General features: G+C 35.5%; 1 protein-coding gene across 2 annotated transcripts; it reads left to right on the forward strand.

Moving 5' to 3' along the window:
• The first annotated feature begins 12,351 nt into the window (after window positions 1–12,351).
• Window positions 12,352–18,024, forward strand: LOC121242048 (ubiquitin carboxyl-terminal hydrolase MINDY-3-like). Of its 2 annotated transcripts, none has more exons than XM_041139939.1 (8): window positions 12,352–13,259; window positions 13,967–14,039; window positions 14,688–14,839; window positions 15,285–15,408; window positions 15,557–15,742; window positions 16,526–16,597; window positions 16,730–17,657; window positions 17,691–18,024. In XM_041139939.1, exons 1-7 carry the CDS (start codon window positions 12,865–12,867, stop codon window positions 17,552–17,554), a joined length of 1,827 nt encoding a protein of 608 aa, XP_040995873.1. In that variant the 5' UTR covers window positions 12,352–12,864; the 3' UTR covers window positions 17,555–17,657; window positions 17,691–18,024. The 2 variants fall into 2 exon arrangements, with proteins under 2 accessions (XP_040995873.1, XP_040995872.1); XM_041139938.1 differs by having other exon boundaries at window positions 12,353–13,259; window positions 13,961–14,039.
• Window positions 18,025–18,168: the final 144 nt, after the last annotated feature.

Genomic DNA, 18,168 nt, shown 5'->3' on the forward strand with positions numbered 1-18,168 from the left:
ACCCTGAGAGCCCTCTGGCTTAAATGGGCTGACCATCGGTTTTTCTTGGCTTATCAACACAAGCTTCCCAATATACATTTTTCTCTCTAGTTATGGGTTATCTTTGTAAAATTTGTATCAATGATTCCTTTACTCTTTTTCTTTTTTTTTTTTTTTTTTTTATAAAGCAAGTATTTTTAGATGGTTTCTTATGGCATTAATTTCTTTTCTAAGGAAAGTGCAGTCAGCTTCATAGTATTCTATTGCAGACTGCCTACTTTGATATACATGGTATTTAGTCATCATTAATGTATAATTTTGCCTCATTAATTGTTGTTGTCTTTGTATTTCAAATTCAATAGGAAAGACCGGATGCCAATGAGATTTGATAATAATAGGAGACGAAGAAGGTTGAGATAATAATGGAGGATTAATAATTTGGGAAGGAGAAGGAGGAGAAACAGCTTTGGAATAGGTTGGTAATTTTGGAGAGGCTAATGGTGAAAATGGATTGTAAGAGGGTCTAATATTTTGTGGTAATGATCCCAATACCGTATAAGGTCTTGGAGTTGCAGAAGGACAAGGTGAAGGATAGGGAGGAGAAGACGGCCGTGCGTATGAAGATTTGGACTTTATTTTGGACTTTGAAGATGACATGATTTTCCCTGTAAGAATTCTCGGGATAGAAAATCAGGAAGAGAATTAGATTCTCCTTTAATATGCTCAATATCAAAATCAAAAATACTTAATATAGCTTGCCATCTGGCAAATATTTGTTTTGCAGCCAGGTTTTTCACATCTTTAATTAAAACTTCCTTGGCTGATTTGCAATCTATTCTAAGCAAAAACTTTTGATTCAATAAATCATCTTGAAATTTAGAAATACATAATACAATAGCTAAAATTTCTTTTTTAATAGTACTATAATTCTTTTGAGTAGGATTCCAACATCCTGAATGGAATCGAACTATTTGTTCCGAGTTGGATGATAATTTTTGTTTCATAATTCCTCCGTAACCTATATCAGAGGCATCTGTTTCAACAATTTTAAAAGTATGGGAGATGGAAGCCCTAAACATGGTAATTTCTTAATATGAGCTTTAATCTGTTTTATAATACTAGTATGTTTTTCTGTCCAAGGAGGTGGATTCTTTTTTAATCTTTTAAATAATGGTTTACATAATGGTCTGAGAGATTGGTAAAAATCTGCAACATAGTTGAGACTTCCTAGAAATCTCTGTAATTGATTTTTATCTTTTATTTCATCTGAAAATTTATCAGCAAATTCTATTACTCTACTAATTGGTGTAATAGTTCCTTGATAAATTTCATGTCCAAGGAATCTAATTTTCTCTTGGAATAGTTTTATTTTTGATGAGGAGACAACTAATCCATTCTGTTTGATAACTTGAACAAAGATATTTAAATGTTTCCAATGTTGTTCAATAGATGAAGAAAATATTAATACATCATCTATATATACTATTGAAAAATAAGTGAATGGAGTAAAGATTTCGTTCATAATATTTTGAAATTCATTAGGGGCGTTTTTTAATCCAAAGGGCATAACATTCCATTCAAAATGTCCAAAGGGGACTGTGAAAGCTGTTTTATACCGATCTTTTTCAGCGATTTGGATTTGCCAAAACCCGCTTTTCATGTCGAATTTTGAAAATATTGTAGCATTATATAATCGGGATAATAAATCTTTTTTATTAGGAATTGGGTATCTAATCCATTGTAATACCTTATTTAAAGGTTTATAATTTATTACTAAACGAGGAACTCCTCTTTCTAACTATATAATAGTATTAATATTAGACTATTAGTATATTTATATATTAGTATTAGTGATAGTGATTTAGTATAACTATAGTCTATATTAAACTATTAGTATTAGTTAAATAGTTGTAGACTTATATATTAGTATAACTATATAATATATTAGACTATATAATAGTATTAATATTAAACTCTTAGTGTAGTTATATATTAGTATTAGTTATAAACTTTTAGTAATTTAGTATAACTATATTAGTATAAGTATAAGTATAACTATAGTTTATATTAAACTATTAGTATTAATTAAATAGTTATAGACTTATATATTAGGATAGCTATATAATATATTAGACTATATAATAGTATTAATATTAGACTATTAGTATAGTTATATATTAGTATTAGTTATAAACTATATATTAGTATTAGTTATAAATTTTTAGTGATTTAGTATAACTATAGTCTATATTAGACTATTAGTATTAATTATAAACTTATATATTAGTTTAGCTATATAAATTATTAGACTATATAATAGTATTAATATTAGACTATTAGTATAGTTATATATTAGTATTAGTTATAAACTTATAGTGATTTAGTATAACTATATTAGTATAAGTATAATTATAGTCTATATTAGACTATTAGTATTAATTATAAACTTATATATTAGTATAGCTATATAAATTATTAGACTAAATAATAGTATTAATATTAGACTATTATTATAATTATATATTAGTATTAGTTATAAACTATACATTAGTATAGCTATATAATATATGATCAATTAAATTTTCATTTTTAAGATTAAACTTTTATTTTATAATAACATTATCTTATATATAATTATATTAATAGCATATGATCAAACAATTACAAATGTTCAAATTTAAGATTAACATTTTATGTTAAAATTTATAAATTATAATATGAAATTATTTCATATATAATATATAATTATATATAAAAATTCCACGTATAGTTATAAATTATATATAAAACTTATATATATAAAAAATATTTTGTATAATATTAATTTTGTATAAAACTTATATATAAAATATTATTTTTTATATTTTTTTTTTATCAACCGGTCCAGGAAATCGTAAAACCGGAACCGGACCGGTTCCGGCCGGTTTTTACTGGTCAGGTCTGGTCTGATTTGGATCAATTTTTCAGTTTAAATTTACACCAATATAGCAGATTTTTTATAGCAGAATTTTTTTATAAAGCAGATTTTTGTAAATAGTAACATATTATTAATAAAACATATTTTTTTTAAGCAGATTTTTTTTTCTTTTTTATAAACAGATTTTTTATGACAAATTTACAAATTATTTAAACCGAAAAAGGGGACCATACCGGACCGGAAACTGGTAAAATCGGAGGTACCAGTTTATAAGGATAATTAGTGCGTAATCAGTTTTGAAAAATGCAAAACTGATGTATACCACTTCGGTCCTAAATTTTGCCTAAAACCGGATTGGACCGAACTGATTACACTCTTACTCCGCAAGGACCCTGAGGTCAAGATGTTGACCGCACGAGTCACACACTTCTTGCATGTTGCGTTAATAGGTGTGTGCTCACATGGTCAATAAAAGTGTATAATTAATTCATAATGGTAAAATAAAAGGGCATAATTAATTCCAATCAGCAATATTAGAGAAAATTAAATACATCACAACCACAATATCCATAAGTCACGTGTCTCCAAACCATAAGCTAAATAAACTCTTACAGTCATTTTATTGTCCAGTAAAATTTAAACGTAACAACTTAACAAAGCGGGGAAAGACTCTGTGACGCCCCCAGATTCCGTTTGAGATCGGACGGACATTCGAAGCGTCGTGACATGCAACACAAGGTTACCTGCCTCCGTTCATGACATATAAGATGCAATATTCTTAACATGCATATAGTATTATGCAATATTCGCAGTGGATAATTTTTTTTTTTTAGCAATACTATGCACCAAATTTAAAATATCCCAAATAGTTAAAACATAAATCATGCATACTTCAAACATCTACGATTATAGCACGGGTCTCAGAAGACTGTAATCTCAAAATAACGAAGACATGGCTCCATAATTACAATGCTAAAATGCACTATTGGGCTAGTTTTTTGAGTAACTCGCTTAACTGGACTAACGATGCCGGAATACTATCTAAAGACCTAACTATGGAGGCTGCAAGCTCCGTATTGCGTCTATGACGTCTAGTCAACCTCCTCCAGACTGCCAGTGTCTGCTCCCCACTTTGATCCTGACACATCGCCTATCATTTGTGGGGAATGGTAGTTGGGACTACCACAATGAGACTTGATTACAAATCTCAGCAAGTTAACATGAAACTTCCACACAGGTTAATGATGCATGCATGGCAGTAAAAGCATGAATACATAATCAAAGTCATAAGTAAGCATAACATAACTTGACATATAGTATGGCATAAATGACATAACTTGAACTGAAACTGAAACTTAGCTTGACGTGACATGTCATGTACGTGAATTTAAAACATAACATGGACTAGCAACATAGCATGAACGTGAACTTGAAATATAACATGGACTTGAAACATAGCATGAAGGTGAACATACAAAATTTGAACATAAACTTGAACATAACATGAACCTGAGCACAACATAACATAAACGTGAACTTGAAACATAACGTGAACATGAACATGACATAACATGAACGTGAACTTAAATATAACATGAACATGAACATAACATGACATAAACATGAATTTGAAACTTGACATGAACGTAAACTTGAATATAACATAATATGAAACATGACTTGAACGTGAAATGCATGAACTTGGAATCTTATTCAATAGACTTAATTAATAAAAGTGACCATAAGGGTGCTACACGGGTCCCTTGTAACCGTGTGTCCCTGCCGATTACCACATCACAATACAGGTATCTATACCAGCTGTGAGTGCGTTAATACATACTCCACAGTTGTTGTGGCCCCACGTATTCTACGTGTCACAATTACTGTGTTTAACGTAGTGTATGCTCCACAGTTGTAGTGACCCTATTAATTGTTTGTGCCACACTTGCTGTGGACACATGTAACATAATGTGTGGCTCTATTGGCGTTAGTGCCTGGCGCGTTCCGGTGACCAGCTAGTTAGGCCTCATTCGCAACTTGTTGATTGTACTTCTTCAACCCAGAGAATTTTACACCTATTTAGACACTCCAGCGTGAACAAAGGAGTTCCACTAGGATATTACCCCATCCTAGCGCTTAGGGTCGTGATTGACATGAATAATTTAACTGGCATACATGACATTTCGTAACGTGACGTGACATGAATGTGACATAAACGACAGAAGTCCTGACATAGCTTAACGTGATATGAACATAAGACGACATACATGACATAAAATATAACAGATAACATTTTATAACATGGCATACATGTAACAGACAATATTTCGTGACATGACATAACATGTAACAGACAATATTTCGTAACATGGCAGAACATGTGATAGTGAATATTATGTGACATGATATACATGTAACTGATGGCATACGTAATGTGACATACTTGCAACAGATAGTAACATGTGACAGAATATATTATGTAACAGATAAGATTTTCATGACAGAATAATTCGTGTAATAGATAAACATGTGATGACATGACATATATAACAACATACGAACATAAATTGTAGTTCTCTTACCCATCACACATACACAGTAAACTGATAGTAAGTTAAGAGCTAACTTACCTCGATTGTCGCGTTCTATGAGATTAAAATGCGAAACACGAGGAATTGTAAAAGGGTATTCTAAAAGTTAGAACTTTAATTACTAACAATTAGAAATGTGAAAAGAGACAACTTAGAGTAAAATGACCATTTTACCCTCTACATGTGGGAAAATCACAATTTTACCCCTAACTTAAGGGTTTCACATCCTAACTCTAAAAATTACCAAAATCTACATTCCTCATGTAAATTTTGTCCTAAACTTAAATATTAACTTAGAAAAATTTAAAACCATTCATAACTATGGAAAACTCACACTGGTCGAAACATTCATAGGCCATTTCTCTTGATTTTGGTTGCAATTTCTTCCATCTTCAAAACCTATGATTAAATCAAAATTTTGTAACAAGGATCTTCCTATCCTAAGTTTAAAAAATACACTTAAAATATCCATTAAGAAAACCTAATCATCAACACCAAACTTTTTGTAAAAAGATCCAAACTTTTTAACAAAAAGTAAACCCTTAAATCACAAGTTTTGGCCTTAATAAAAAATCTCCAAGAATTCCAAAAAAAAAACAAATCTTACTTCTAACACATTCATAACATCATCCTAATATCAACCATGCTTTAAATCATCAAACAAAAGCCACCAAAAATCACAAAACAACACTTAGAGTTTTTGATTTTAAACTTAGTCCAAAACAAAAACTTTTCTCTCTACTAATTTTGATCAATCTCTTGATCCATGGCTTAAACACATGTGATTTTCAAACTAAAACATCTCATGGTTTCAAAGTGTTTTTTAGAGAAGATCTAACCATCAAACTTTAAATCACATGGCTAAAACTCAATAAAACCTGGATCTAACCCAAAAACATCAAATCTTAGGCCTAACCGAAATCATCTTGCATAGAAAAATCATACCTTTAAAACTAATACTAAATATCTTCAAAATAATATCTTAACATGTATATAAGAGGTTTAGGATCATCATATAAAAATATCAAAACTTTTGGAATAAGATCAAACTACGAAATATTCTAACTTTCACAAAGCAAAAACTGTTTTTCCACTTCCAGTTTTCAAGTTTCTAAATCTAAGAAAATCTATCATCAAAAGCTTTATCCATGCAACAAAATATCAATGAAAATTCATAAACATATGCTAACAACACTCCATAAAATTTTCAAACCAAGATATGTGTGGCGCCCCCAATCCCCCTTATATAAATACACAGGGATCGAGACGCCAGGATGGTGACAACACGGTCACACATCCCAACGAAGTGCCAGTGTGTGTACATGCAACAGTGTACAAATATAATAACGCAGCGGATAGTCAACTAAGTACCAGAATTTAAATACAAATATTTAAAACAATTTATCTTTAAAAAAATTATACAGTCATCCCAAATATAATACAAAAGGTGAATACATAAACTGATAAAAACACATAACTCACTAAACAGGAGCAATCCCAGATCACTCCTCCAACGGAGCCAAGCTAAGGCTCGTCATCATCATCTGCATCAAAATCTGCGATACCATAAAATGGTACCACAGGTAAGTATAAACCAAACAACTCTCGGGATAAAAATACATTAATGCAACCAACAATATAGCAAAATACAGTTAACCATAAAATACCATTTTTTCCCAGAAAAATGATTATTTCCAACACACGCCAAAAATCCCATTTTGGCCCAAAATATCCGTAACACATTTTCCCATAAAATGATTCACACAAACAATCCAATTATCGGACACTGTAGGCGGGAATCGCAGGCGGGACTCTACCACCGTCCCTGCTTACCACCATCCCTACCGCGTGCACCGTAGGCGGGAATCACAGGCGGGACACAACCACCATCCCTGCTTACCACCATCCCTAACGCGTGCACCGTAGGCGGGAATCACAGGCGGGACTCTACCACCATCCCTGCTTACCACCATCCCTACAGTTCCTTTACACACAATAAATACTTAACAGAGCACTGTAGGCGGGAATCACAGGCGGGACACAACCACCATCCCTGCTTACCACCATCCCTACAGTCTCTTTTCCTTTTACTCACATGAAAATCCAAATCCAATAAATACATAAACATGTATGCAATACACGAAAACCCAGTTTTCTTTACAAACATGATCATGCATGCAATATGCGATGTACGTGAACAAGTCATAACCAACAACCACAATTCACAATGCAAACAAACACAACTCTGTCCACAATCCATCCAACCCCCGAAACTCCTCGGACTCAGTCCGGCAAAACAACCCAATTCACAGATAATATGTGTTAGTGCAAAATATATTTAAATCACGAAAGTTCTTTAAGGAAAATACTTACAGTGCAATATAATAATTTCCGGAGGATCTCGAAGTTGCAAGTGGTGATTTCTGAGCAACACCACAGTGTAAAATACACTGTGGCCGTGGGTCACAATTACCAACTTTTCAACGAGGACAAACGAAGACCCAAGATTGATAGGGTAGGGCCTAGGGAGGTCGGTGAAGCCAATGGTGGCGGTGGTTTGCCGTGGGTGGCGGCGGAATGGGCGGTAGAAGACCAAAATGCCCAAATCGGAAATGTAGTTGGTGGAGCTTCACCGGTGACGGATCGGAGGTGGGGTTGGGTCCAATGGGTTGCCAAGAGGTCGGGGATGAAGTGGTAGGAAGATGGTGGCCAATGGTGGTGCGACGGCGGCGCAACGGCGGAAGGAGTGCCGCGGCTTCGAAGAGCTACTGGTGGTTAACGGCGGCACGGATGGAGGTGAGATTGGTGGGGTGAGGTCGCCGGCGGCTGGGGAAGCTAATGGGCTGGGCGGTGAGGGCCACCGCCGGCTCACAGCGGCGCTGGCGTGAAGGTGGCCCGCGGCTTCATGGGGGGGCGTGTGGGCTACCGGCGGCGAGGTAGGGGCTGAGGTTTGGGAGGTGAGGTCGCCGGAGGGAGGGGGAGCTGGTCGGCTGGGCGGTGTCGCGCACGGCGGCGCGACGGCGGCGCTGGGAGGAGACGAAGGAAACGGGCGGAGGAGAGGAGAGAGAGAGGTCGCACGGGAGAGGAGAGGAAATAAGGAAAAAAAGAAAAGAAGAAAAGAAAAAGGAAGGAAAGAAAAAAGGAGGGAAAAGAAATGAGGTCCAATCCTCATAATTTGGGTCACAAAAAAGATCCAACGGAGACGATTTTAAAACCACAAGTTAAATAAAATAATTTAAACGTAATGGTAAAGTCAAATTGAAATAATTAAATCCCACAGTAATTAATTTAAATATTAAAAGCAATTTAAATGCATAACAATAAATAAATATTTAGAAAGCACATAAAATTAATTTTCACCAAATAAAATCATAGAAATAAACTTACTAAAAATCCAACCAATTTTAAAATAAGAGGATAAATTTTTGAACAATCAAAAATAATCCTTCACTAAAAATACACTGAAATACGGGGCGTTACAATATGTCCACTAGTCTGGTAAAAAATTTCAAAACATATCATACTCTCTAGTTTCACGCTCAGAATGACTTTTCCATGGTTAAAAATACTTTTGACCGACCAAATGAGTATAGAATGAGACTAATAAGATATCCATGAAAAATAGACTCAAATACGAAAAACTTTTATGAATGAGTAATCGTGACAAAATACCTACAAAGGGTCGGAAATAGCCACACAAAAAGACCCATAAATCTACCCAAGAGAGCTCTTTTGGGTTTCTCTCTAAGAACGGGAGGAAGAAGTGATAAAATGGAGAGAAGTGTGTCTTGCACAACTTTAGACTCCTGGAGGGGGAAGTTATGGGCTTGAAAGACCCTTGATTGGAGTTGGATATGTGACATAAAGTGGAGAGTAATGTGGGCAAAGGACTGCCTGCAGCAGCTGTGAGTGATGGAGGTTGATGGAGTGGACTTCTCTTCACATCAAGACACTAATGGGTTGCAGCCAATGGCAGTGGATGATTTGCCATGTGGGGGACAAAACTTCTTCAAGAAGTTTTGCCAAGGTGGCCAAATTCGTGGGCCTTGGTGGGCCCCAACCAAGTGGGCTTCAATTTGGGGTTTAAAGGTGGTTTGGTTAGGGTTTGAGATGCTATCAAGCCCAAAACTTATTTTTTTGGCCCAATCAAATTTCCAAGGTTTAAAAGATTGGATAATGATGTCATAACAAGGATTTGATTAATTAATAGTATGTGTAAGTGATTTAATCAAGTGATTAAATACAATGCTAGAAATCGGATTAAAAAGGGTTTGGAGGCCAACTTTAGGGTTTGGGGAAACCATTTAGGGTTTTGGTTTCAATCAAGTTTTTGAGGTTTCAATTGGATTCCAACCATTTAGGATTTTGCTAGGGTTGAAACCCTCTTTGATCTGGTACAATTTGGTTGATCAGATGAAACAAAATTTTGCTTAGGTGGCATGATCTCACACCTTGACTTCCTTCACAAATCCATCTAATGGTTCCTCATGGTGCCAAGTGTCTAATATTATTCACTATGTGTGGCTAAGATCTTGCCAAGTGTCCAAATAAAATTTCTCTAACCTAATTTGGATATTCCACACTGTGATTTTGAAAACATTGCACTGGGTGCGCTTATCGAGGTTACTATTCACTCTGAAGAAATGCATAATAAACTTAGTGTTGAAAAATCATAAATATTCATATTAACCTGTAGTGAAAATCGTTTAGCGAAATTCAATCTCGAAGTGCTCATAAAAATAATTGCACAATTTCGAACAGTCGTTTCGTTCGAAATTATAAAAATTGGCTATTACGCCATAAAATCCTAAATAATCAACTGAGTCTAATGGGGTAGACCAAAACACATTCTAACACTTCTAACTATCTCAAATAATTAAACTCATATTTCTAGCATTATAGTGAGTGATAACACTGATTATGTTGACAGACTAAAACCTGCGCGATTGGTCGATTTGTAAAATCTTATGAGGTTTTCACGAGGTTCTTAAAATCAATAGAAATTCTACCAGTAAATTTCTAATGGGCTGTTACAGACTCAATCATCAATTTTTGGAATGTGTTCGATCTCCATGCCCATAACTAGGATTGAACAATTTAACCGTGTAATCGGTCAAACCCCAATTATCAACCCGACCTGACCATGTTTAGCCGACCCGAAAATGGAAAACGGGTAAACAATTCCGTTTCCACTTTTTCCGTATAAAACGGTTCGGTATCGGGTAATTACCTATTATCCGAAACTTTCGCAACTCTTTTGATTTTTAAAAAGCACTATCTGGAGAAGTATAAGAAAACTTTTGTACTTTCGTGCTGTAGCATCCGTAGAGGAAGAAAAAGTTACCATCTTAATTTATTATTATTATTAAAAAATTTATTTTTGTACCGTGGAAGGCCATTTGCCTTCTTTGAATCTCTGACAAACAATCCTTTGATGGTGCATGCGGGCTCCCACGTCCGAAAAACCTGTATCATAATTTAATACTCTTTCATTATTAAAATAACATTATTCATCATTTTAATTTTTATCATTATCTCGTTATCTTATAAAATAATATTAAATAATTAGATGCTATTTATTATATTTTATTTATAAATCTATTATCTAATATCACATTATAAAATAATAAAAAATAGATGATGAATAAATTTTTTCGAAACCTTATCCCAACTGGCCTAAAAACAAGATTTTATATTATATTGTAAAATGAAATACGTGCTTCCTTATATATGAGAAATGATAAAAATATCTACTTTTTTACAATTTTTCTTAAAAATATTTATTTTAGTTTTAATTTTAATTTGATGTGTTTAAAATTTAAAAAAAAAAAATTATTTTATTGATAAGTTGTAAATAAAGTGTAGTGGAATTGTAAGGCTATATTGTTTTTCTTCTTTTTCTTATTATTATTACTTTTTTTAATTTGAGAACTAATTAAGTTTCAAGTGAAAAAAAAAAAAAAAAAGATTTTCGGGTCAGGTCGGAATACCCGTTTGTTCCGGAATAATTATCGGGTCGGCCAATCGGTTAATCGGTCAACGGCCAAACGGAAGCTTGCTTGTTTGGGTCGGTTCGGAAGAATGTGATTTCGGGTCGGGTCGGGCTGAACCGGGCCGGGTCAAAAATGCTAGACGCGCGATGGAGAACGAGAACTACGTCTTTCCCTCCTTGTGTATTTATTTTTCATGTATTTCCTACGCTTTTTCTATTTTCTATTTTGTTTTTTATTTTTTTAAAACACGCTAGCATGGCAGTCTGCAGAAAGTAACCTGCCTATAGCAGAATCGTTTGTCAAAATAGTGAGCAGCAACTTCTTCTTCCTCTTCTTCTTTTTTCTTTTTTTTTTTAATTTTTTTTTAATGCTGGATGGGCTTGAGTTTTTGAGGGACTTGTGCCTGGGCCCCATAGGCCTGGTCATTACAGCAAGTCCAAACTAGCACTAAGTAAATTCCTTTTAAGAAATTTTATAACTTGTATGTACCCATTATGTATTTTAGGTAGGTGATGTTTTTTAATCCAACAGGTTTGATTTTCATGCATGGATTAATAATATTAATAATCTCGCTGTCAAATTAAAATATTTTCTAATCATATTAAATGCTTCAATTAAAGAAAAATAAATGCAATATTAAACATTTACGTGCTGTATATAATGTCCAAAATTTTTAAAAGAATAACCTTAAATTATAAATAATGTATTTATCTAACTTTTTTTTTTTTAAAATTATTAGTCTGTACAACAATTATTTATATATTATTTAATTATATTTCATGCTAATTTATAAATTTAATTTTATAAAATTGTTAAGAAATTTAACACTTTGTCGTACTTTAAAGTTACTCAACACCTCAACTTTGACATCAATCGTACACAAATAGTACGGCTGCCACCAAAACCTTGTCAAGCTCCGTTAATTTCCTCGAACTCCGGCGTTCACCGGCCAAGATTCTTTCCGACCGCTTTCCTCTCCGTAAAAGGAAAGTATCGCCTGTAATTACAGTCCACCCATTGAATACCTAAACTACCCTTCATATTTGTGCCGCCAACGAAACTTTTTACGGGGCCACAGCCGCCATTCCATTATCTGCCCCTGTGCTAACGCATCGCGACGGGCATACGAGAGCCCCTGGAACTCGCTCCCCTCTTTTAAGTACTCCATTTCGTTCGTCGTCGTCGTCGTTTTCTTCTCCTCCTCCTTCTCTTTTGCCTGCAAGCAAGCCCTTTTTACTACTCTTCGTACAACTCGTTCGGTTCTTGTTGAGCAGCGATTCGATGATGGATTTTTATGTGGAATTGTTTTGAATTCCCGGAGAAGCCCTAGTTTTGACAATTCATTTCGGTTCACATTGGTTTCGGATCTGCGAGGAGGGTTTCGATGGCTGATCAGGAAGAGGAGGACCTGCGAATGGCCATGAGGATGAGTATGCAGTACTCTCCGCCTGAGCCGAAGCGGAGCAAACCCAGGGACGCCCCAGTAGGAGCTCCGGATGGCTCGTCGAAGGAGTCACCGGAGGCAAAGAGCCGGCGGATGAAGCGGGAGCTCATGGCCACAGCCGCAGAGAAGCGAATGCTTGCATCCAGGATCGCCACCCCCTCGGTGGGCTTGGGTTCAGCATCGAAGATTGAGAAGAAAGAGAATGAATTGGGTGCGGAGGGTGTCTGTTCGGGGAGGGAGCTATCAGAGAACGAGGCGAAGCAGTTATTTTCGATGGTGTTTGGGAGTGAGGTTTCGAAGGACATTCTTGCACAATGGACTAATCAAGGAATAAGGTAATGATATGGTTGGTGATCGTGGTTTTTTAAAGGGTGAAGGCTTTATCTCTTCGATGCAAGTCTGTAAATTAGTGATCGTTTCTGCATTGCTCAGCCCTTTGTTAGGACATTGCGATTTCAAGCTCTAAAATGGGTCAAAATTCACTCCCATTTGTGCTGTTCCTCTTACCTAAATATTAGGGACGGACTGTTCTGACAACAGGTCTTTTCTTATTTGTGATACTTTGTTACCTTTTTTCTCCTGCGTGGTGAATATTTTGGTTATTATTACCAGTCATTTTTCATTTCTCTTCATTATTTTCAATCATGCTTACGATGTCTGCTTCTGTTCAAAAGGTGGAAACTTCTAGAAGATTTGGTTAGCCTTTCGTTGGTGTGTATTTGCTCTATAGTCTGGACTTCAATATTTCATGTGAATTTCTCATGTAACAGTTGAGACCTTGAAAATAAATTGCGAACATGAGCTACTACACATATTTTACACACAATAGTGAGGCATTACTACCTACTCATATGGTGATTTTGTTACGGAAGATTGCATTTTTGCGCATTGAGCTGATGGATGTTTGGGACTATTATAATCATGTCAAAATCGTGGAATGTTTTAAAACGCTAATCCGTGTTTAGGAATCTTCAATATTTTTGGTAGTTATGTCTTCTTGCACTTTTTTAGCTAATATTACAAAAATTTGGTATAGGTTTAGTCCTGATCCAGAAACATCTATGGGACTAGTGCAGCATGAAGGTGGGCCCTGTGGCGTCTTAGCAGCTATACAAGTAATGCCCTTATTACTCAAAATAGTGCTTATTGTTTCCTGTTTCATGCAAAGTTTGACTAGCAATTTTTGTTATGAATTGTGCCTATTGACATATCATGTATGCTCTCAGTTGAGGTATCCTGTTTCACGTTGGCTAGTTTTGTGATATGACACCTACTACGATATGATAAGTTGGCAGTTTTGTTTGATGCCAGAGTTTAAATCTACTACTTTAGGCGAATCAAGTCGCAGAATAGATGAATTGGTGAAAGATTCTGTTTGTTTAAATCAACTAAACTGTAGCAGATGAACATAATGTTTTCAGATTTATTTAACCCATCGATTGGTGGAACTTTACAGGAGATTTAAAAGTGTGAAGCGTGGTTGCAGAAGACATATGACATCCTTTGAAATTGGGTGGAGTTGTTGAAATTTATTAATAGCTCATCTAAGTTTGTCTATGTGCTGAATTTCTCAGAATGTGACTAACATAATTTGTTCCAGTATTATTATGTATCACTGGGTGTTAAAATTTTATTTTCTTCTTGGCTGGGTTTCATTTTTATGTCTGTTATTCAGTGATATGCTAACTCTTGCTATTTACTTCCAGAAACATGATGTTTCTGTACTTATATGGGTGTCACTACTTTCTGTTGGGGTTTTGCAGGCATATGTTCTCAAATACATCCTTTTCTTCCCAAATGAATTAGGTAAAGTTCCACCAGGCATGACACAGAACTTGGGTTCAAGGAGATTGTCTGAAAGCCAATGTGTTGCATCAAATAATTTTCCTTCTCTTTCTGAAGATGCAAAAGCAAGGTGATTAATAATTGCATGGTAAAGTATATTATACATCATGTCTTAGTCTAGGTACGAACTTCATGCAAAAGAAGACTGTAGACGCATAAAAGACTTGAATGCATAATTCATTCTGTGCCATTTGTATTTCTGGTGCAGTGTTCAATTGCATGTTGCTTTTTGGGTGTGATTAGTGTTTGAGCTCTGTTATAATCATAATTTAATAACATGGTCTTTTTTGTTAAGCCAGACATTGGCTTCCCCTTCTTTCATAATGATTTGAATCTCCTACATAGTACATATACGATTCCTCTGTTTTGTTAAGTTTTTCAATATCATTAATATTTTCATGATACTTTTCATATAACAAAAAACAAAAAATTTGGTGGTTGTTTCATGACTGAGAGTTGATTACTGTTATTGATGGGATATGGTTTCCAAAACCCGTGTTTAATTTTGTTAACAGGGCCCTGGTTAGAAGTATGGGTGAGATATTGTTTTTGTGCGGAGATAATAAAAGTATCTCTGTAGCAAGTTTGATTGTCATAACCCACAACGTTCAGAGGTCTGAAGACGGCTTGAAGGAAGAGGTAACTTGAATTTGCATTGTTAGTAATACACTTGTAAATAATTAGTTGAAAATTGGATTGAATTGAATGTCCAACCTTGTCATTGCTTTCTCTTTTCTGAACTTTTGTGTTTCTTATTTTCTGATTGGTAATTCACTCTATTTCACAGATCATTGCTAAAGCACTTGAAGGTCTGTCAATTGAATCGGCTTCTGACTTGAAGAAAATTTTAAGAGTTGACGCATACACATCGCAAGCAAGTGCATTTCTGAGGCTCCAGAAAATGATCCCTCTTTTCAAAAGTCGTATGGGAGCGATGCTATTTCTTATTTCCGCTTTACTTTCTCGAGGACTGGTATGTTTTTCCGTGTGGAGTTTTTTTTTTTAAATAAATCTACTGAAGTCCTTTGTTATCCTTTGGGACTATTATTAACCTCAAAGCATTAAAAAATTAAGTCTATGGATAAAACTTATTCTTTGTGAATTGGATTCTCTGATCTATTATTTACCAACCTGAGTTGTAGAGCCCCAAGTATCAGGTGCACTTACAAAAGAAAAACAAAAAAAGAATAGAGTATCGGGTGCATATATTTTACCTTCTTGCAATATGTGAACAATGTCTAACACACTCACTCTTAAAAGTATATTCAAGACCCACCTTTTGACTAGTCCTAATGCATAAGATAAGCCAAAGAAGTCTATTTAAAACTATTAACATGTATTATTCTGCCAGTCTTTTCAATGGCTCAAATTGGTTCCCTTAATTTAAGCTGACTAAATGTATGAGACCTTTCAATTCAAATGGATGTTCCATGAGAAATGGGTGGTATAGATTATTTTAATCAATTTAATTGGTATAATTATATAAAATCCAGAACCCCATCAGGAGTCCACATTTTACTTTAGGTACCTCTAGATTTTTAAATAGCAATCAATTTGAGGTCGTAAGGGCTTAAGTGGACCAGTAGATGTTTATGCCCATATCTAACACTTGCAGTAACATAATGTTTTTCACTCCCTGAATTTCACAATATGGCGCGATAATGTTGTCAATTGAATGCAGTTACTGTAATTGTTCTGAAGTTTTCTGTTTGGCATGGCAATGTTACTAATTTTTCTGAAACTCTTTTCTTGTTAGGACTTTGTTCAAGCTGACAGGGATGATCCCAGCCTACCTTTAGTAACTGCTCCATTTGGACACGCCTCTCAGGTATAAGCCCATCCTAACTTGTCTGATTTGGTGCTTCAGCAATTGGTCGATTGGATGCTTTCCCCTATAAATATTGCATCACTGTTGGACCGTGCATAATATTAGGCCCTTCTCCTGAATGTTATGGAACAGGAAATTGTAAACCTGCTGCTCTGCGGGCAGGCTGTTCCTAATGTGTTTGATGGGAAGATGGATTTGGGTGGTGACATGTTCCTAAAGGGCATATCCAGAAATGTGGAGGTTGGATTCCTCACTCTGCTCGAATCCCTCAATTTCTGTAAGGTTGGTCAGTATTTGAAATGCCCAAAATGGCCGATATGGGTTGTTGGGAGCGAGTCCCATTATACAGTCCTATTTGCTATTGATACCACTGTTCAAGATGAGAATGAACTGGAAGAAAGGGAATCACAGATTCGGAAAGCTTTCGATGCCCAAGATCAGAGTGGAGGCGGTGGCTTTATTAGTGTGGAAGGCTTCCATCAAGTTCTCAGGGACACCAATATCAAACTACCCCCTGAGAAGGTTGATCACCTTTGCAACACAGGTTTTATTGTATGGAGTGAATTCTGGCAGGTTATTCTAGATTTGGACCAGAGCTTGGGTGGTCTGAAGGATTCATCTGGATTGATGGGTAAGAAGGTGTTTGATCTTTACCATTTTAATGGGATTGCAAAATCAGATTTGAATGGAAGCCACGTAACATCTGGAGGTGAGACTCCTGTGCAAAGACCAAGGCTTACAAAATTGAGGGTTTCGGTACCCCCAAGGTGGACACCTGAGGAATTTATGGCCGACGTACCAGTGTCCTCTGCTTCAGGTGGAAATGAATCCAGTGGGAAAGACACTGAAGTGGCTAAACCAGAGCCTTCTCAGCATGCACCTTTGGCGGACTGCATAAGAACGCGCTGGCCCCGAGCAGTTTGCAATTGGGTGGGGGATCCCCCTAGTATCGTCTAATGGTTTATCGATTCTGTCCTGCGTCCTTAGTTGTGGGAATCATAGACAGCAGCATGAATAGAAAAGCATGCACAGATTAAGTGAGGAGAAATTTTCTTGTTTCGAAGCATTTCAGGGCACATGAATAGGGTCCTTTGACTGGTTTTTGTCAGTCTCAAGTATGCCCATAGCTGTCTCACTCTCAATTAGATCATGATATGTCAACACTACCAAGTGGAAGAAATGGTGATATTTATTGTCACTAAGAGAGGTAAATTCCATTCATGTCTACCTTCATTGTTGATTAGAGGAACTTTTTTTCCCCTTGTTAAAATGATTTGTAGTACTATGGCCTTTGCTTTTTGAGGCTTTCTATGCCCATAAATTTTCCCCCACTGCTGTTTGGGTGGGGAAGTTTATTGAGCTATTATGCAAACGGTATACACCTTTCTTTTCTACTGTTTGTTTATGCATCATTTCATGTTTCTCTATATTTTGCGTTTGCTTTATTTTGTTTTCAAAATGCAGGAAGAGTTGCTTATTTTAGAGCGCTATTTGTTTTACCGATGATACCTTCCACCTCCATTGTCATCCCATGCCATTTTTTACTCTCTGAATGCTTTGTTAATGGCCAA

This window comes from Juglans microcarpa x Juglans regia, chromosome 8D (assembly GCF_004785595.1).
Source record: "Juglans microcarpa x Juglans regia isolate MS1-56 chromosome 8D, Jm3101_v1.0, whole genome shotgun sequence".
In the NCBI taxonomy this organism is placed as follows: Eukaryota; Viridiplantae; Streptophyta; class Magnoliopsida; order Fagales; family Juglandaceae; genus Juglans; species Juglans microcarpa x Juglans regia.

What these genes read in the sequence shown, in the direction of transcription:
- LOC121242048 (XM_041139938.1), top strand. Translation starts at nt 12,865, where the DNA reads ATGGCTGATCAGGAAGAGGAGGACCTGCGAATGGCCATGAGGATGAGT. An exon ending in GCGTCTTAGCAGCTATACAA is followed by an intron (nt 14,040 to 14,687) that starts GTAATGCCCTTA and finishes GGGGTTTTGCAG; the next exon opens with GCATATGTTCTCAAATACAT. An exon ending in TCTGAAGATGCAAAAGCAAG is followed by an intron (nt 14,840 to 15,284) that starts GTGATTAATAAT and finishes TTTTGTTAACAG; the next exon opens with GGCCCTGGTTAGAAGTATGG.